Below are 22729 nucleotides of genomic sequence, written 5' to 3'. Positions count from 1 at the left end.
TATCCACTTGTAATATTCACAAGTACAATGACAAATGTTTTCATATATTTAAGATGTTATTTTTATTACACAATATTTATCTTTGTTTTATCACAAAAGTGTGATTACAATTTGATTTTATTATTTTAAAATTAAGACATTATTCCCATACAAAATATATTGTTCATTAAAAAAAACTGGATCATGGCTTCTTGTGAATTTCTAACTTTATTGTTGATGAATAAAAATGTTTCCCCTCTTATAAGATTACGTTATTATATAAATAATGCATTGTGTTTTCTTGTGACACTTTTTCTCTAATAAACACACTTTATTGTTTTGCAAATGTTTCACTTGTATCCACTTGTTCTATTCACATTAATCTTGTCATATATTTGCTGTATTGTGGTAAAATTAGGACTTTACTCCACAAAATTGTGGATTTTCTTCTACTATTTTGACTTTATTCTTGGAATTACAACTTCATTCTTGTAGGAAAAGAATAGTTTACTTCTATCAACATATTGTATGTGCACCAGGATGATTGCATTGTGTCTGATGAAAAAACTAATCCAAAACAATTCAAGTGTTTTAAGCAAAAATAAAAAAATAAACATTAAAGCTGCAACATTTATTAGCTGCTGTAAACAAATAAATATTTATTATGCGCCAAAAAAATATCCTTCAGTCATATAAAAAATGGCCAAAAAAAAAGACAAATAACAGAAAGGAGGTATCTCTGTGTTGTTCTGTCAAATGAGGGCTGGTTGCTACACTGAATGAATATACAAAACCCAAAACCAGTGAAGTTGGCACGTTGTGTAAATGCTAAATAAAAACAAAATACAATAATTTGCAAATCCTTTTCAACTTATATTCAATTGAATAGACTACAAAGACAAGATACTTAACGTTGGAACTGGTAAACGTTGTTATTTTTTGCAAAGATTAGCTCATTTGGAATTTGATGCCTGCAACATGTTTCAAAAAAGCTGGCACAAGTGGCAAAAAAGACTGAGAATGTTGAGGAATGCTCATCAAACACTTATTTGGAACATTCCACAGGTGAACAGGCTAATTGGGAACATGTGGGTGCCATGATTGGGAATAAAAGCAGCTTTCATGAAATTGTCATTCACAAACAAGGATGAGGCGAGGGTCACCACTTTGTCAACAAATGCCTGAGCAAATTGTTTAAGAACAACATTTCTCAACCAGCTACAGCAAGGAATTTAGAGATTTCACCATTTAAGGTCTGTAATATCATCAAAAGGTTCAGAGAATCTGGAGAAATCCCTGCACGATCCCTAAGGCGGTACTGCATCAAAAAGCGACAGTGTGTAAAGGATATCACCACATGGGCTCAGGAACACTTTAGAAAACCACTGTCAGTAACTACAGTCGGTTGCTTACATCTGTAAGTGCAAGTTACCACACTCAGTGGTACTTTAACTTTAAATTTATAACTCTACTATGCAAAGCCAAAGCCATTTATCAACAACACCCAGAAACGCTTCGCTGGGTCCGAGCTCATCTAAGATTGACTGATGCAAAGTGGAAAAGTGTTCTGTGGTCTGACGAGTCCACATTTCAAATTGTTTTTGGAAGCTGTGGACGCTGTGTCCGCTGGACCAAAAAGGAAAAGAACCATCTGGATTGTTCTAGGCGCAAAGTTCAAAAGCCAGTGATGGTATGGGGGTGTATTAGTGGCCAAGACATGGGTAACTTACACATCTGTGAAGGCACCATTCATGCTGAAAGGTACATACAGGTTTTGGAGCAACTTATGTTGCCATCCAAGCAACGTCTTTTTAATGGACGCCCCTGCTTATTTCAGCAAAACAATGCCAAGCCACATTCTGCACGTGTTACAACAGCGTTGCTTCATAGTAAAATAGTGCAGGTACTAGACTGGCCTGCCTGTCGTCCAGATTTGTCTAACATTGAAAATGTGTGGCACATTATGAAGCCTAAAACAACAACTTAAGCTGTACATCAAGCAAGAATGGGAAAGAATTCCACCTGAAAAGCTTCAAAAATGTGTCTCCTCAGTTCCCAAACGTTTACTGAGTGTTGTTAAAAGGAAAGGCCATGTAACACAGTGGTAAAAATGCCCCTGTGACAACTTTTTTGCAATGTGTTGCTGCCATTAAATTCTAAGTTAATTATTATTTGCAAAAACAAAAGTAGTTTCTCAGTTTGAACATTAAATATCTTGTCTTTGCAGTCTATTCAACTGAATATAAGTTGAAAAGTATTTGCAAATCATTGTATTCTGTTCTTATTTACCATTTGCACAACTTCATTGGTTTTGTGTTGTCTGCCAATATTCCAATTGATCCTCGTTATTGTCATCCTCAGGTCATTGAATCCAACTGGGCAGTTCAGATTGTCTCAGAAGGCATTTTGACCTATCATTCCAGCAGCTTCATCAGTTCCCTGACTTCTATAGGACAGCGAGTTCGAGGTTCTGGTGCTGGATCCAAAGTATGGATCCACTACAGAGAGGGGACAAGCCCAGACAAGATCACAGACAAGCACCTTTCCTGTCTGGGCTTACTGCAGTAATACGGAATCCACTGAGCATTTTATACCTTAAAAATAATATAGATTTCAAAATGCCTTTTTTTAGTTTCTAATGTAATTTTGAGAATTTAGTTCTTGAAGCTATTAAACACTTTTCTGCCGTCGTATCAAAACGAGCGTTGAGGTAAAAAGAAACACAAATATACGAAATGAAAATATTTTTCTCTGCAGAACAAGTGTGTATTAAAAAGCCATACAAGAGGTCTGAGAGAAAGCACCGACGACAAATGTTTTAAATAATCTGTTAAAAATGGCGACCAAAACAAAGCAAAAGTACTGTACAAAAGTTACAAATACAAAATAGAACCTTGGTAAAGTGTTGGATCAGAAAGTCCTAATATTAACTCTTATACACAAATATACACTTGTGTACTCGGGAGACAAGGGTGGACACACAACATGTGTGTGTCTTTGTGGAGCACCGTTTTGTTGTGTTTGTGTTGTGTACGCCGAGAATAAACACCCTGATGCAGCCACACCCGCGGAAAAAAAAGTGAAATAAGTGGTGTTGGTTTTTTTGTCTTTTTTGGGAGAGGGGCACAAATTGAACACTATCATCGTACCGGCTTCCATGGTCTGCGGTGCCAGGAGGCGGAGCCTGGGCAGGGCTGCAGGTTGCACTGCTCCATGTCCAGAGGTTTGTCCAGGACGTCGCAGTTGTAGTCGTTGAGCCTCTCGCCGCTGGGCCTCTGACACACCACCAGGCGGGTCCTCCTGCCGCCTCCGCAGCTCTGAGTGCACTGTGGACATCAAGTGGAAGACACTTAGAACCAGTACCAATACAACCCCCCAATACCACTAGCACTCACCCACTACCACTAACCATCACCCACTACACCCTCACCCACTACAACTACACCCTCACCCACTACAACTACACCCTCACCCACTACCACTAACCATCACCCACTACACCCTCACCTACTACCACTAACCCTCACTCACTACCACTACACCCTCACCCACTACCGCTGCACCTTCACTCACTACCACTACACCCTCACCCACTACCACTACACCTTCACTCACTACCACTACATCCTCACTCACTACCACAACATCTTCACTCATTACCATTACACCCTCACTCATTATCACTACAACCTCACTTAGTACCACTACACCCTCACTCATTATCACTACACCCTCACTCATTACCACTATACCCTCACTCACTACCACTACACCCTCACTCACTACCACTACACCCTCACTCACTACACCCTCACCCACTACCACTACACCCTCACCCACTACCACAACACCCTCACTCACTACACCCTCACCCACTACACCCTCACCCACTACCACAACACCTTCACCCATTTCCACAACATCTTCACTCATTACCAATACACCCTCACTCATTATCACTACACCCTCACTCATTATCACTACACCCTCACTCATTATCACTACACCCTCACTCATTACCACTACAACCTCACTCACTACCACTACACCCTCACTCACTACCACTATACCCTTACACACTACCACAACACCTTCACCCATTACCATTACACTCTCACTCATTATCACTACACCTTCACTCATTACCACTACACCCTCACCCACTACACCCTCACCCACTACCACTAAACCTCACTCACTAGCACTACACCCTCACCCACTACCACTACACCCTCACCCACTACCACTACACCCTCACCCACTACCACAACGCCTTCACCCATTTCCACAACATCTTCACTCATTACCAATACACCCTCACTCATTATCACTACACCCTCACTCATTATCACTACACCCTCACTCATTACCACTACAACCTCACTCACTACTACTACACCCTCACTCACTACCACTACACCCTTACCCACTACCACAACACCTTCACCCATTACCATTACACCCTCACTCATTATCACTACACCCTCACCCACTACCACTAAACCTCACTCACTACCACTACACCCTCACCCACTACCACTACACCCTCACCCACTACCACTAACCCTCACTCACTACCACTACACCCTCACCACAACATCTTCACTCATTACCATTACACCCTCACTCATTATCACTACACCCTCACCCACTACCACTACACCCTCACCTATTACCACAACACCTTCACTCATTATCTCTACACCCTCACTCATTACTACTACACCCTCACCCACTACCACTAACCCTCACGCACTACCACTACACCCTCACTCACTACCACTACACCCTCACCCACTACCACTACACCCTCACCCATTACCACAACACCTTCACTCATTACCATTACACCCTCACTCATTATCACTACACCCTCACCCACTACCACTACACCCTCACTCACTTTCACTACACCCTCACCTACTACCACTAACCCTCACTCACTACCATTACACCCTCACTCACCACCATTACACCCTCAGCTAATACAACTAACCCTCACTCACTACCACTACACCCTCACTCACTACCACTACACCCTAACCTACTACCACTAACCCTCATTCACTACCACTACACCCTCACTCACTACCACTACACCCTCACCTACTACCACTAACCCTCACTCACTACCACAATATCTTCACTCATTACCATTACACCTATAGATGTCAACATTGTGTATGTGCTGAAAGATTCATTTATGATTGTTTATCAAAATATAACTATAGATGTCAACATTGTGTATGCGCTGAAAGATTCATTTATGATAGTTCATCAAAATATAACTATGGATGTCAACATTGTGTATGTGCTGAAAGATTAATTTATGATTGTTCATCAAAATATAACTATAGATGTCAACATTGTGTATGTGCTGAAATATTCATTTATGATTGTTTATCAAAATATAAGTATTTTGATAAACTATCATAAATGAATCTTTCAGCACATACACAATGTTGACATCTATAGTTATATTTTGATAAAGACGGTAAAACACGCGCGTACTAGTAAACGTTGCATGCAGCAGCAATAAGGCAACAGACGCGTAGTTAAATCATGACATGCAACCTTACCCGAGCAAAAACGAGGTATGATTATCCGGGAGAGTCTTGATACCAATTTCCTTGACCCAGCCACTCACAAAGAAGTTGTAGACCTCCATGCTTTTCCACATGTTCATTTGTTTTGTTGTGCAGAATGGAAGCACCAGATAGTTCGACATGTCTGAGAACGCGACTGACAGATAATCCTCGGGATCACTCGACAAATCGATAAAGTATAGGAATGGATAGGGATGATACTCGAAACCGGTTTTCCCGGTTGTTCGATAAGAAAAGAACCGAGTCCTCGGACTCGAATCCCTTTTTGAGAACCGGTACCCGTTATCGAGACCACTATAGTAAAGAAAAAGAGTTGGTTCTTTATTCGAATCCCTGGGAACGACTCCCGTCCCGACCAGAAATGCCCTTTGGGACATCACAAGAAATGACGTCACGTAGCTCAGTCATTAGGCGCAGATAGCGAAAGCAGGAAAAACAATGGACCGGAAAAAGAGCTCCAAGGTGTAATAAAGTTCAAAACAAAAGGTATAATCCAATGAATAACTTTACTGAGAGATTTGAGCAGGGTACAAACACATGACGAACACTTTTACGATCAACCGGAAACATAGCAACCAGGCTAGCAACGCACCTCCTTTACGGCAGCTGTCGCAACGTTCTTAAAGCAACCGCAGCACATACATATATATACAACATATATCTCCCTTTTTTAACTTTTGTTTTTCTTTCCTTGTAAACAAAACAAAATCACACTGTATATGTGTTGTCTGTCTAATTATAAATAATACAGACGAGGCGTGTTGGCTGAGTTCTTGACGTTTACTTTCACAGCTTGCTCATAACCTCATTCTTAGCTGCCGGGTGACGACATGCAACAACACTTTTCGGGGCTACCGCACATGCTCGTCACTCCCGTTGCATGCTGGGTAGTGTAGTTGTTATATTCCCTAGCTCAGGGGTAGGCAACCCAAAATGTTGAAAGAGCCATATTGGACCAAAAATACAAAAACAAATCTGTCTGGAGCCACAAAAAAATTAAAAGCCATATTACATACAGATAGTGTGTCATGAGATATAAATTGAATTAAGAGGACTTAAAGGAAACTAAATGAGCTCAAATATACCTACAAACGAGGCATAATGATGCAATATCTACATATAGCTAGCCTAAATAGCATGTTAGCATCGATTAGCTTGCAGTCATGCAGTGACCAAATATGCCCGATTAGCACTCCCCACAAGTCAATAACATCAACAAAACTCACCTTTGTGCATTCATGCACAACGTTAAAAGTTTGGTGGACAAAATGAGACAGAAAAAGAAGTGGCATAAAACACGTCCTAGAAAGTCCGAGAAAGTTATACATGTAAACAAACTACGGTGAGTTCAAGGACCGCCAAAATTAGTAGGACAAAACGGCGCTCGCCAAATACTCGAATCAGTGAAACATGTTTAATATAAACAGTGGGATTTATAACAATTAGGGAGGTTTGTGTCATGTTTGGCCTCCTACAGAAACCATATAAGAACAAAAAATATATTTTTTTCCCTTCATCTTTTTCCATTTTTCATACATCTTTGAAAAAGCTCCAGGGAGCCACTAGGGCGGCGCTAAAGAGCCGCCCTAGCTCATAATATCACATCTTTCCCCCTATAAAGAAATAATGTTAACTCAATAAAGTGTATTTCTTTTTTTAGCTTTAACTTTTCATGTTTTAGCATGGTAACCACATTTGCAGACAACTTTTCTCTTCATAGAATTTTCTTTCAATAAAGAAATAAAGTGCAAAAATGTCAAAGCATCATAACAAACAGTTATGTCAAATAGCAGCAGAAGTGCACTTTTTGGAGAGCTGTATTATTTTCAGTTTTGTGCCCAAGGGACTGATTTTATTTAACACTATATTATTATTTATACACCTATAGTGATCACAGAGACAGGTTGTTTTTGTGTTACTGTATATATTTGTTTTTCTGAAAAATCCCACTTAATATACTTTGAGTAACAACAGTAAATATTTATTTATTTTATTTTATTTTTTTTAGGGGGGTAACTATGGCGTCACATTTGTGCCAAAAATCCGAGCGCATAAAAACTGTTATCGCGCGCTGATTCTCCACTTTGTGCGCGCGCGTGACACCCTTTTGCACGCGCGTGGTGCCTTTTTGCGCGCGCGTGGTGCCTTTTTGCGCGCGCGCGGTGCCTTTCTGTGCGTGCGCGGTGCCTTTTTGCGCGCGCGCGCGGTGCCTTTCTGCGCGCTCTCTGTGTACTCTGGCATCTCTCCTCGCGCTGTCATGTTTCTTTTTGGCACTTTGGGGGCGGGTATGCTTAGACGGCCCCTCCTTTCTGATTGGCTTTGAGCATTTTTCATATGACCAATCATTCTCCAGCGTAGCAACGTTGTAGCCTTCTTACCTCGGACATCTAGCCTCAATCATTACATTGATGTCAATGGTACATGTACTAATTAAATTACCATAACTTGCTCGAACGGTTTGCCTTGTTACAAATCTTATTACATGTAGATATGACATAGGATGCTGTACCTGTTGAAATTACCTCTTTCGCTTAAAAAAAAAACGACTTAATTGTGCAACATAGTTGTGTAGGGTCAGTGTTAGTCAGTTCTCTGATTATTTAAAACTGTTTCAGAATACATTATTAAAAGCTATTTTTAACATTTTAAAAACAAAATTCAAAGATTATTTCATTAATTTTATGGCTGAATCAAAAGAAATTCCATAAATTAGAAAACAAATGTTCAAGAAGAAGTGAAAATATAAAATAATGTTATGGTTGGATGTTATTGCTGGTGGACCAGTTCTGGCTGAAAGATGTGATTATGGTGTTTGTTGTCTTATTATATATTTGGGTCACATTTTGTATTACCCTGTATTGTGTTTATGTGGTATGAAATAACCTTCATCAGCGCGAGACATTTTTTTATCCACTTCTTCTTCCGTAAATCTTGATACATATTGACGATGACCCGCCCTGCTATACTTCTGACTGGCTCTGAGCATTTTTCAGCATTTTTCGCCTGACCAATCAGAAAGAAGGGGCCGTCTAAGCATACCCGCCCCCAAAGTGCCAAAAAGAAACATGACAGCGCGAGGAGAGATGCCATGAGTACACAGAGAGCGCGCAGAAAGGCGTCGCGCGCGCGCAGAAAGGCACCGCACGCGCGCAAAAAGGCACCACGCGCACGCAAAAGGGTGTCACACGCGCGCACAAAGTGGAGAATCAGCGCGCGATAACAGTGTTTATGCGCTCGGATTTTTGGCACTAATGTGACGCCATAGGTAACAGTCAATATTTATTTATTACATTTAATTTTTTTCTTATATAATAAAAGTGAGCTTTTGTTAAACCAAATATTGTGTTTTTTTTTCCATATACAACAACCTATCTGGACTCGATAAGAGAATCGATAAGGAATTGGTCCGATAAGAGGATTCGATAATAGGCTCGAACTCGATAATTTCTTATCAAACATCATCCCCAGGAATGGATTCCATTGCATCGTTAGATTTTTGCCTGTATCTGGCATTTAATGGTAAGATCTAGGGCCTTTGTGTACTCCTTTAGTTCGAACTTGTTGGTTTGGTGGCCCACCACTTCGTTTACTACAGTTCAAAAGTCACGTGACGGAATACAACCTATAACGTGCGCTGTCATCTATGTCAGTACAAAGGTTCATAATAACAACTTACAACAAATCCACTTCCAACTAGAAAAAGTTTTACTCTCAAGTAATCTTACCTAAGTACGGTTTTGGCTACTCAACCCACCTTTGTTGCCCAGACAAATGTTGAAGTTAAAGGGAGAGAGTGTTTAAAGAAAAAGTGTACCTCTCCCCAGACGCCATAGTTCCACATAGGGCAGGGCCCCGAGTCGCAGCTCTTGGACTCGGCCGGCTTGACCCGCTCTTCGCAGTAGCTGTTGCTGCGGCCATCAGCATCCTGACAGACCACCACTCGCCTCTGGAACCCCCCTTCACAGGTGCTGGAGCACTGGAGAGCACACAACATAACTTCAAACATATATTCCACCACGCCAATTTTAGTGAAATAATTTGTCCATGCAGCTTGTTCCTTTTACTAAATAAAATGTCCTAAATTAAGAAATGAGCATGACTTTTAAGATAGAAATACGTATTTTTTCTGCAAACAAGCATTATCATCAATAATTGCTAAATAAAGCATACATGTTGCATAATCTTTAAACAAGATTGTTTCCTATGTGGTGACAACCAAAATATCCTATTTGAATAGTTATTTTAACATTTTTAAACTAAAATGGCCAGAATATAATGCTAAAAATTAAGATTATGATTGAAAATAAGTAAAAAGTTCTTAAAACGAGGGAAATTCCGAGAAATAACATGTTTGATCTTGGCAAAGAATTGGCAGTGTAGTAAAATACAAAAAAAACAACCGCTCATTCTACCATTTCTTGGCTGCTGTGAGTAAGTGACAGGAAGAAAAGCTCTGACTTGCTTGTAGAGGAGTCTAATATCAAGTTTATTGTACAAACCCCGTTTCCATATGAGTTGGGAAATTGTGTTAGATGTAAATATAAACGGAATACAATGATTTGCAAATCATTTTCAACCCATATTCAGTTGAATATGCGACAAAGACAAAATATTTGATGTTCAAACTGATAAACATTTTTTTTTTTTTTGCAAATAATCATTAACTTTAGAATTTGATGCCAGCAACACGTGACAAAGAAGTTGGGAAAAATGGCAATAAATACTGATAAAGTTGAAGAATGCTCATCAAACACTTATTTGGAACATCCCACAGGTGAACAGGCAAATTGGGAACAGGTGGGTGCCATGATTGGGTATAAAAGTAGATTCCATGAAATGCTCAGTCATTCACAAACAAGGATGGGGCGAGGGTCACCACTTTGTCAACAAATGCGTGAGCAAATTGTTGAACAGTTTAAGAAAAACCTTTCTCAACCAGCTATTGCAAGGAATTTAGGGATTTCACCATCTACGGTCCGTAATATCATAAAAGGGTTCAGAGAATCTGGAGAAATCACTGCACGTAAGCAGCTAAGCCCGTGACCTTCGACCCCTCAGGCTGTACTGCATCAACAAGCGACATCAGTGTGTAAAGGATATCACCACATGGGCTCAGGAACACTTAAAAAACCCACTGTCAGTAACTACAGTTGGTCGCTACATCTGTAAGTGCAAGTTAAAACTCTCCTATGCAAGGCGAAAACCGTTTATCAACAACACCCAGAAACGCCGTCGGCTTCACTGGGCCTGAGCTCATCTAAGATGGACTGATACAAAGTGGAAAAGTGTTCTGTGGTCTGACGAGTCCACATTTCAAATTGTTTTTGGAAACTGTTGAAGTCGTGTCCTCCGGACCAAAGAGGAAAAGAACCATCCGGATTGTTATCGACCGAAAGTTGAATAGCCAGCATCTGTGATGGTATGGGGGTGTATTAGTGCCCATGACATGGGTAACTTACACATCATTGAAGGTGCCATTAATGCTGAAAGGTACATACAGGTTTTGGAGCAACATATGTTGCGATCCAAGCAACGTTACCATGGACGCCCCTGCTTATTTCAGCAAGACAATGCCAAGCCATGTGTTACATCAACGTGTCTTCATAGTAAAAGAGTGCGGGTACTAGACTGGCCTGCCTGTAGTCCAGACCTGTCTCCCATTGAAAATGTGTGGCACATTATGAAGCCTAAAATACCACAATGGAGACCCCCGGACTGTTGAACAACTTAAGCTGTACATCAAGCAAGAATGGGAAATAATTTCACCTGAGAAGCTTCAAAAATGTGTCTCCTCAGTTCCCAAACATTTACTGAGTGTTGTTAAAAGGAAAGGCCATGTAACACAGTGGTGAACATGCCCTTTCCCAACTACTTTGGCACGTGTTGTAGCCATGAAATTCTAAGTTAATGATTATTTGCAAAAAAAAAAAAAAGTTTATGAGTTTGAACATCAAATATGTTGTCTTTGTAGTGCATTCAATTGAATATGGGTTGAAAAGGATTTGCAAATCATTGTATTCTGGTTATATTTACATCTAACACAATTTCCCAACTCATATGGAAACGGGGTTTGTAGTTCAAATTCACGTTTTCAATATCAGAGATAAATAGAGTAGATTTCAGGAAACAACTACTGAAATGATCTGTCCATGCAGCTTGGTAATTTTACTTGATACAATTGACGCAATGGGAATATTGAACAACAAATCGATGGTTGGAGTTACAAACTTGCCATCCAAGCAATACCCTGTTTGTTGACAAGAAGATATGACCACCATGGACATACATGCAATCTCTTTATGAAGCAGAGGTAACACGATCCGGTGAAAAGATTCAAAAGAGCTGGCTACTTTCCGTTGTTATATCGGTTAGTACAAACCCCGTTTCCATATGAGTTGGGAAATTGTGTTAGATGTAAATATAACCAGAATACAATGATTTGCAAATCCTTTTCAACCCATATTCAATTGAATGCACTACAAAGACAAGATACTTGATGTTCAAACTCATAAACTTTATTTTTTTTTGCAAATAATAATTAACTTAGAATTTCATGGCTGGAACACGTGCCAAAGTAGTTGGGAAAGGGCATGTTCACCACTGTGTTACATGGCTTTTTCTTTTAACAACACTCAGTAAACGTTTGGGAACTGAGGAGACACATTTTTTAAGCTTCTCAGGTGGAATTCTTTCCCATTCTTGCTTGATGTACAGCATAAGTTGTTCAACAGTCCGGGGGTCTCCGTTGGCCAGTCTAGTACCCGCACTCTTTTACTATGAAGCCACGTTGATGTAACACGTGGCTTGGCATTGTCTTGCTGAAATAAGCAGGGGCGTCCATGGTAACGTTGCTTGGATGGCAACATATGTTGCTCCAAAACCTGTATGTACCTTTCAGCAGTAATGGCACCTTCACAGATGTGTAAGTTACCCATGCCTTGGGCACTAATACACCCCCCCATACCATCACAGATGCTGGCTTTTCAACTTTGCGCCTATAACAATCCGGATGGTTCTTTTCCTCTTTGGTCCGGAGGACACGACGTCTACAGTTTCCAAAAACAATTTGAAATGTGGACTCGTCAGACCACAGAACACTTTTCCACTTTGTATCAGTCCATCTTAGATGAGCTCAGGCCCAGCGACGCCGACGGCGTTTCTGGGTGTTGTTGATAAACGGTTTTCGCCTTGCATAGGAGAGTTTTAACTTGCACTTACAGATGTAGCGACCAACTGTAGTTACTGACAATGGGTTTCCGAAGTGTTCCTGAGCCCATGTGGTGATATCCTTTACACACTGATTGTCGCTTGTTGATGCAGTACAGCCTGAGGGATCGAAGGTCACGGGCTTAGCTGCTTACGTGCAGTGATTTCTCCAGATTCTCTGAACCCTTTGATGATATTACGGACTGTAGATGGTGAAATCCTTAAATTCCTTGCAATAGCTGGTTGAGAAAGGTTTTTCTTAAACTGTTCAACAACTTGCTCACGCATTTGTTGACAAAGTGGTGACCCTCGCCCCATCCTTGTTTGTGAATGACTGAGCATTTCATGGAATCTACTTTTATACCCAATCATGGCACCCACCTGTTCCCAATTAGCCTGTTTACCTGTGGGATGTTCCAAATAAGTGTTTGATGAGCATTCCTCAACTTTATCAGTATTTATTGCCACCTTTCCCAACTTCTTTGTCACGTGTTGCTGGCATCAAATTCTAAAGTTAATGATTATTTGCAAAAAAAAAAAAATGCAAATCATTGTATTCCGTTTATATTTACATCTAACACAATTTCCCAACTCATATAGAAACGGGGTTTGTAATTTCGTTAGTAATATCAGAGATAAATAGAGTAGATTTCAGGAAAAAAATATTAAAAACTAGTGAAATGAGGACCCCAATCATTTTGTGGCTGTGATGTTTAAACGTGCATTGTTTTGGCCTCATTTACACACATAATAGCAACTTCAATACTTGGACCACCTCTCGTTCTGTCATAATCTACCCTTCATCAAGCCATAGTTTCCTTTCTGGGAAGGACAATCAGTAAAAGCAGCCTTGACCCCAGCACACCCTGCATCCAATCACCAAGACACATCACCGTCAGAGGGCTTTTTTGCTAAAGGAGGACAGCACAGAGTGAGACGGGACTGCAGTGTTTCCACTCCACACCATGTGAGAGGTTCAAGATTGTGTCTCCACAGGGAGGAGTGAAGTAAACAAGTTCCTGATGCAATCAATACTGTTAAAACACATACTACAGTATATCTCCATGCCTCTGCTCCGGGACTCTGCTTACAGTTCATAGAGGGGAACGCCACTTTTTGTTTCATCTGACATCACATGGACAAAGATAAGACCTTCTGGAGGAAAGTTCTGTGGTCCGATGAAACAAAAATTGAGCTGTTTGGCCACAATACCCAGCAATATGTTTGGAGGAGAAAAGGTGAGGCCTTTAATCCCAGGAACACCGTTCCTACTGTCAAGCATGGTGGTGGTAGTATTACGCTCTGGTTTGCTACCAATGGAACTGGTGCTTTACAGAGAGTAAATGGGACAATGAAAAAAAGGGAATTACCTCCAAATTCTTCAGGACAACCTAAAATCATCAGCCTGGAGGTTGGGTCTTGTATGTAAACTTTTGATCGCGAATGTATATCGATCTAACATTGCTTTAAAAGGCAATCAATCGATTTTATAAATAAAATACAACTATCATTGGCACACCTTTAATTTAGTCATTTCTAACCCAAAGGGGAGCTACAGTATGTACAAACCCCAAAAGCAGTGAAGTTGGCACGTTGTTTAAATGGTAAATAAAAACAGAATACAATGATTTGCAAATCCTTTTCAACTTATATTCAATTGAATAGACTGCAAAGACAAAATATTTAATGTTCAAACTGAGAAACTTAATTTTTTTTTGGCAAATAATCCTTAACTTAGAATTTAATGGCAGCAACACACGGCAAAAAAGTTGTCACAGGGGCATTTTTACTACATGGCCTTGCCTTTTAACAACACTCAGTAAACGTTTGGGAACTGAGGAGACCAATTTTTGAAGCTTCTCAGGTGGAATTCTTTCCCATTCTTGCTTGATGTACAGCTTAAGTTGTTCAACAGTCCGGAGTCTCTGTTGTAGTATTTTAGGCTTCATAATGCGCCACACATTTTCAATGGGAGACAGGTCTGGACTACAGGCAGGCCAGTCTAGTACCCCCACTCTTTTACTATGAAGCCACGCTGTTGTAACACCTGGCTTGGCATTGTCTTGCTGAAATAAGCAGGGGCGTCCATGGTAACGTTGCTTGGATGGCAACATATGTTGCTCCAAAACCTGTATGTACCTTTCAGCATTAACGGCGCCTTCACAGATGTGTAAGTTACCCATGTCTTGGGCACTAATACACCCCCATACCATCACAGATGCTGGCTTTTCAACTTTGCGCCTAGAACAATCCGGATGGTTCTTTTCCCCTTTGGTCCGGAGGACACGACGTCCACAGTTTCCAAAATCAACTTGAAATGTGGACTCGTCAGACCACAGAACACTTTTCCACTTTGCTGCAAAGAGTGGTCAAGACGGCTCAGAAGATCATCGGCCGCCCTCTCCCCTCTCTGACGGACATCTACACCTCCCGCTGCCTCAACAGAGCCAGTGCCATCATCAAAGACAGCACCCACCCTGGCTCTGACCTGTTCCACCTGCTGCCCTCTGGGAAGCGCTACAGGTGCATTAAAACCAAAACAAACAGGCTAAAGAACAGCTTCTTCCCCAGGGCTATAACCATCCTGAACGGACTGCCCCATTGTCCCTCATAACTGCCTTCTCTTCGGTGCAATAACCCATTCCACCAACCACCCTGTTTTTGTTTTGTTTTTTCATGTATATATTCATTTCACACCATATTCATTGCACTTCTACATTTTTTTAATTTTTATATATTTGCACATTGTTTTTCATGCACACATCGCACTGTATGGAATGGCCTCAATCTCGTTACCTTGCGTAATGACAATAAAGCTGATTCTGATTCTGATTCTACATCAGTCCAGCGACCCAAGCCGGCGGCGTTTCTGGGTGTTGTTGATAAATGGCTTTGGCTTTGCATAGTAGAGTTTTAACTTGCACTAACAGATGTAGCAAAAAACTGCAGCTACTGACAGTGGTTTTCTGAAGTGTTCCTGAGCCCATGTGGTGATATCCTTTACACACTGATGTCTGTTTTTGATGCAGTACCGCCTGAGGGATCCAGCGTCCGTAACATCTTCGCTTACGTGCAGTGATTTCTACAGATTCTCTGAACCTTTTGATGATATCACGGACCGTAGATGGTGAAATCCCTAAATTCCTTGCAATAGCTGGTTGGGAAAGGTTTTTCTTAAACTGTTCAACAATTTGCTCAGGCATTTGTTGACAAAGTGGTGGCCCTCGCCCCATCCTTGTTTGTGAATGACTGAGCATTTCATGGAAGCTGCTTTTAACCTGCTCAGTGGCCTAGTGGTTAGAGTGTCCGCCCTGAGATCGGTAGGTGGTGAGTTCAAATCCCGGCCGAGTCATACCAAAGACTATAAAAATGGGACCCATTACCACTCAGCATCAAGGGTTGGAATTGGGGGTTAAATCACCAAAAATGAGTCCCGGGCGTGGCCAACCCTGCTGCTCACTGCTCCCCTCACCTCCCAGGAGGGTCTAACAAGGGTGATGGGTCAAATGCAGAGAATAATTTCGCCACACCTAGTGTGTGTGTGACAATCATTGGTACTTTAACTTTATACCCAATCATGGCACCCACCTGTTCCCAATTAGCCCGTTCACCTGTGGGATGTTCCAAATAAGTGTTTGATGAGCATTCCTCAACATTCTCAGTCTTTTTTGCCACTTGTGCCAACTTTTTTGAAACATGTTGCAGGCATCAAATTCCAAATGAGCTAATATTTGCAAAAAATAACAAAGTTTACGAGTTCCAACATTAAATATCTTGTCTTTGCAGTCTCTTCAATTGAATATAAGTTGAAAAGGATTTGCAAATCATTGTATTCTGTTTTTATTTACCATTCACACTCTTTTACTATGAAGCCACGTTGATGTAACAAGTGGCTTGGCATTGTCTTGCTGAAATAAGCAGGGGCGTCCATGGTAACGTTGCTTGGATGGCAACATATGTTGCTCCAAAACCTGTATGTACCTTTCAGCATGGGCCGGTATAGCTCGGTTGGTAGAGCGGCCGTGCCAGCAACTTCAGGGTTCCAGGTTCGATCCCCGCTTCTGCCATCCTAGTCACTGCCGTTGTGTCCTTGGGCAAGACACATTACCCACCTGCTCCCAGGTGCCACCCACACTGGTTTAAATGCAACTTAGATAATGGGTTTCACTATGTAAAGCGCTTTGAGTCGCTAGAGAAAAAACGCTATATAAATATAATTAACTTCACTTTACACAACGTGCCAACTTCACTGGTTTTGGGGTTTGTGCTATACGTAGTATTTTGTCATGTTCAAGTTTTCAATTAACCGAATGTACGCAAGGATCGTGTCCAATTTGTCATCTTTAAAAACAAGGCACCTCAGCCTTAAGAGATGTGCTCTATAACTATCCCGCAGTGTCTCTCTCCAAGAATCATGGCAGAAACACAAACCATATACAATACTATTTACCCAGAAAATGAGAAGACTGTAACAAAACAACAACTTGTACAGTACATACTGCGCCCCAGGGTCCCGTCCTCCATTGGTTGTCCCTCGACGGCACGTTCCAGCTGTTGTGACCGGGGTGGTGCCCGGGATCTTTGGGGTATCCGTAGGGCTGGTCATTGATGCGCTGGCGGTGGTAGATGGAGGAGCAGGGTGCCGTGGTGCACTCTTGCTCCATTTCGGGCCGCTCGTCCGGGTCACAGAAGGACTGGTCCACAGACTGGTGGTAGTTGGAGCAAAGGACTTGTCGGGTGGAGCGTCCAGCGCCGCATGTCACTGAGCACTACCGACAGAAGACAATGTGAAACTTTTCTGGGTGGAGATTTGCCAAAACAAACACCACATCGTGATGCTGTTATTTAACGCTTGTGTAATGTTCATATTGTTGTTACTCAGCCAGCGTTTGTGGGTCTGATGGACCCGTTGCATTTTGTGGCTTTTAATGCCTCACAATCAAACACTTTTATGTTGAAATACTGAGCGGATAAGATACCTTATTCCAATAAACATCTGTTCAGTATATTAACATAAAAGTGTTTGAAATGTGGACTCGTCAGACCGCAGAACACTTTTCCACTTTGCATCAGTCCAGCGACCAAAGCCGGCGGCGTTTCTGGGTGTTGTTGATAAAAGGGTGAGCTTTTAATGCCTCACAATCAAACACTTTTATGTTTAAATACCGAACAGATGTTTACCTTATTCCAATAAACATCTGTTCGGTATATTATCATAAAAGTGTTTGATTGTGAGGCATTAAAAGCCACAAAATGCAACGGGTCCATCAGACCCACAAAACGCTGGCTGAGTAACAACAATATGAACGTTGAACGGAAAATTTCTCTGCCAGTTTCTGCATCCCACAGAGATTCTTCTTTTGTGTTTCTGCACCTGCGGTTCCCACACAAGGTTGCAACATTGTTTGTCAACACTGTCTGCTCTCATTTTCTCGCACATTTGACCCTCTGATGTTCTGTGTATCTACACTCTGTCCTCCTCCTGTCTAGGCCTACTCAGTGTGTGTGTGTGTGTGTGTGTGTGTGTGTGTGTGTGTGTGTGTGTGTGTGTGGTACACAGAACATCAATTTCCACACTTCTATTAGCCCCGGGTCCAGTGGACCCGGACATCTTATATGTAATAGAAATGTGTAGGGGGGGGTGTATGGTGTGTGGTCATTAAATATGTATTCTGATAAATGTTCTTCACAGAAAATGAGCCAAAGTCAGTGAGTCTCAGTTTGAAAAATTAATTAATTGTATAATTTTTCTTTTCATGAAAAAATGAAAATGGGTCCCACAGACCCGAACACCACACAAGGGTTAAACCCCATGAGTCAGATTGACTTGAAAGAATTTTCTTATATATATATATATATATATATATATATATATATATATATACTGTATATATATATATATATATATATATATATATATACTGTATATATATATATATATATATATATATATATACACATATATATATAATTTTCTTTCTTACACGTACTGTAACATTGAGGGCTTTAACTATATAATAACCACAACATCTGGTACACACTTTTAGGACACTGACAAACACACCCGTGTAAGATTCGAGCAAGATTAGTGGAAAAACATGGGCGCTATCAAGCAAAACTGCTTTCCAGGGGCACTTAAAAAGGGAACTGCAATTTTTTGGGAATGTTGCTTATCGTTCACAATTAGAGATGTCCGATAATATCGGACTGCCGGTATTATCGGCCGATAAATGACGTAGGGAGAAGTACAGAGCGCCAATAAACTTTAAAGACACTGCCTTTGCGTGCCGGCCCAGTCACATAATATCTACGGCTTGTCACACACACAAGTGAATGCAACGCATACTTGGTCAACAGCCATACAGGTCAAAATGAGGGTGGCCGTATAAACAACTTTAACACTGTTACAAATATGCGCCACTCTGTGAACCCACACCAAACAAGAATGACAAACACATTTCAGGAGAACATCCGCACCGTAACACAACATAAACACAACAGAACAAATACCCAGAAGCCCTTGCAGCACTAACTCTTCCGGGACGCTACAATATACACCCCCCGCTACCCCCTACCTCAACCCCGCCCACCTCAACCTCCTCATGCTCTCTCAGGGAGAGCATGTCCCAAATTCCAAGCTGCTGTTTTGAGGCATGTTAAAAATAATGCACTTTGTGACTTCAATAATAAATATGGCAGTGCCATGTTAGCATTTTTTTCCATAACTTGAGTTGATTTATTTTGGAAAACCTTGTTACATTGTTTAATGCATCCAGCGGGGCATCACAACAAAATTAGGCATAATAATGTGTTAATTCCACGACTGTATATATCGGTATTGGTTGATATCGGAATCGGTAATTAAGAGTTGGACAATATCGGCAAAAAAGCCATCTCTATTCACAATGATTATGAGAGACAAGAAGAAAAAAGTTTTTATTTGCTTTCTAACATATAAAAAATGTCTCGTTGCAGGTGGCGAGCAATGCAGTTAATAGGAGCAATCAGTTTTACCTAAAATGCATTCAAAAATGTACGTTGCGTAACATGTATAATAATCAAACATCGCTATTGTAAGAGCGAACACTGTGGAACTCTTTTTCTAGCGTAGTAAAGCCTGGCGTAACCGCCCGCGTAGCCTACGTGCACCTCCCACAAATCCTAGGTCCGTGTCGCCGGCGACGCAGAACACAGAGCTGTGATTGCTCAGTTTTTGCAGAGGAAGGTCCCTGAACACAGGCGAGCAGACTTTGTGCTTGAAATGCACAAATTATTGTATGAAATAAAACAACAGTGATTAAACATTTGCATGACAACTGATATTGTGTACTTCATAACTCGGTTGCTCTAAAAAAAAATGACTGGATGTGTCGTTTTTCAGCGTATTGTGTTGTTGTGTTCAGAAGAAGTCACAAAGCACGACACTCTTTTTAACTTTAATTGCCGGTCTTGTACTGACAGGTTCAATTCCGACACGTCTTTTTCTCTCACACACACTTTACATTGTTCGTCAAGAATCTTTCAGACACGGTATACTTAGAAACATTTGTGAACTCTGAACATGACCATACAGATTCACCCCAGCACGTGGTTAACTTAATTAACTCTTAAGGCCCAAGCTGTTTGTTTACATGCTTTTTTTTATTTATATTTGCTACTTAGTTTTTTTATTCTAATTAGGGTCCAATAAGCCCAAATATCAAATCAAATCAACTTTATAAATAAAGTTGATTTGATTTGATATTTGGGCTTATTGGACCCTAATTAGAATAAAAACTAAGAATCATCTTTTGATATGATGTACTTAGTCCATAAGTACACAAACGTGTACTTCCTGTTGAGTGACATGCTAATTCTTATTTTTACACTTTCTTTTTCCAAATTCCATTGTACGTTCTTCTGACACCACCAGATGGCAGTATAAGTGTCCACATAAGCGGCCATAAGACCCCAATTCAGTAGTGTACACAATTTTGGAAATAAGAGCTAAAAGGTGCTGTCCACGCATGTGGCCACTAAGGCCTTTAGAGGTTTTAGAATAGTTACCGTAATTTCCAGACTCTAAGTCGCACTTAAAATCTTTTTTTTCCCCCTCAAAACTCGACAGTGCGTCTTATAACCCGGTGCGCCTAATGTAAGGAATACGTTTGGTTGAGCTTACCCACCTCCAAGCAATTTTATTTGGTACATGGTGTAATGATAAGTGTGACCAGTAGATGGCAGTCAAACATAATATATAAGTGTAGGCTGCACCGTTTAATGTGCTTAAACATATGAGTATTATTATGGTGTGTGTATAAGGTAAGACATATCTGCTGTTTTGTTTCGCAATATTAAGCAAACGCAACTTTTCTTACCTTCTGGTACCTGCTGATCTGTATTTGGGATCAGCATAAATCCTGAAAAAATTGTGCGAGTCCGCCTTTGTAGTCCGTGCCGACACCGTAGTGGATAAGCTTCTTCTTTCTCTCTATCTTCTTGTGATGTGACATTCATCCATTGTTGCCATTTCTAATATAAAGTAGTGCAAAGTTCTTACTTATATCTATGTCAGTTAACTCGCCATGAAAGCGCTAAAACATACCGGTGTAGTGAGTTGACATTATTCACCCGAGGAACTTTAGTTATTAGAGTTCCGGTAGGACGGTTTTTCACGGGACACATTTCCGGTGTTGTTGTTTCCGGATGAGGAGATGCTGCTCCATTATTGATTGAAGTAAAGTCTGTATGTCATTACAACAGTTAGCTCCATCTTTTGACACTTCTTCCACACCCGTCCTTGCACGCTACACCGCTACAACAAAGATGACGGGGAGAAGACGCTGCCAAAGGTAAACCACGTAAATAAGACCGCCCACAAAACGGCGCATCCGGAAGCGACTGTCAGTGAGCGGCTTGAAAATGATCTGTAAAACATCATCTATGCAACATTTTGACCAAAGAACCACCATTACATGTTTTGTAGGAAGTCTTATACATTTAGAAAAAAATCATAATATGACTCCTTTAATGCGCCCTATAATCCGGTGCGCCTTATATATAAAAAAAGATCAAAAATAGACCATTCATCGACGGTGCGCCTTATAATCCGGTGCGCCCTATGGTCTGGAAAATACGGTATTAGTTTTGTTTACTTACAAATACATGACAGCTCTCTTGTCCCGTGTGGGACGGCCGAATAGCGTTGCAGATAATAATAGCGTCCTCTGCAGTGAGTCGTTCAGAAGTTGCACAGTCCATCTTTACTAATGTGTTTTCCTCTGGTTTTTAAGTAAAATGTCCATTAAAAGTAAACTGATGATTGTGAATGATTAGTTCCAGTGTAAGCAAGGATGTCAGTGGCGTCACTTCACAGGAAGGAAACAGTATCTAGTAGAGATGCGCGGTTTGCGGACACAACCGCGGAGTCCGCGGATAATCCGCGGGTGACATGACGAAAAAAATAGATTTTAAATAGATTCGGGCGGTTGGGGTTGAACCAATTCGGAAATATATATACATAATTAAATGTTGTTACCCACAAACAAAAACGTATAGATTTTATCGGTCCTTTAGGTGGAGCTGATGGTGCATCACCGAAAAAGAAAAGGATTGACTTCACAGAATGGGAGGAGGATACACATTTGCTTGTTGATGAAGTAGAGGATTATTCCTCTACAAACTTCCATCTCGACGGATCAGCAGAAGAAAATCTACTTTCCTTTTGGGGGAAACAAGGACAATCATTCCCACGACTACAACACCTTGCCAAGAGAATCCTATGCGTCCCAGCAACAAGTGGCGCAAGTGAGCGCTCCTTCAGCGCAGCAGGGCGCATTTTAGAGGCCAGGCGCTCTCGCCTTAATCCTGGCACTGTAGATGCCATTGTATTCCTGCATAGTGCTAACAAAAAAAAAAGTAAGTAGACATACGGTTGGATATGTTAAATGAATTAGTCT

The 22729-nt window shown here is 40.9% G+C and overlaps 1 protein-coding gene across 1 annotated transcript in view; it reads right to left on the bottom strand.

The window, feature by feature from the left end:
- The window catches only part of LOC133612300 (A disintegrin and metalloproteinase with thrombospondin motifs 20), a 516880-nt gene that overhangs the window by 94656 nt on the left and 399495 nt on the right, over positions 1-22729 (bottom strand). Inside the window, exons 26-28 of the mRNA XM_061969586.2 lie at positions 17291-17560; positions 9400-9561; positions 3129-3305 (exon numbers count right to left, since the gene is read on the bottom strand). Of these exons, the coding sequence (XP_061825570.2) occupies positions 3129-3305; positions 9400-9561; positions 17291-17560 (609 nt within the window). The remainder of the gene's footprint in view (positions 1-3128; positions 3306-9399; positions 9562-17290; positions 17561-22729) is intronic.

The sequence above is a fragment of the Nerophis lumbriciformis genome, linkage group LG10, assembly GCF_033978685.3.
Source record: "Nerophis lumbriciformis linkage group LG10, RoL_Nlum_v2.1, whole genome shotgun sequence".
Classification (NCBI taxonomy): Eukaryota; Metazoa; Chordata; class Actinopteri; order Syngnathiformes; family Syngnathidae; genus Nerophis; species Nerophis lumbriciformis.
This window is presented reverse-complemented; position numbering and strand designations above follow the sequence as displayed.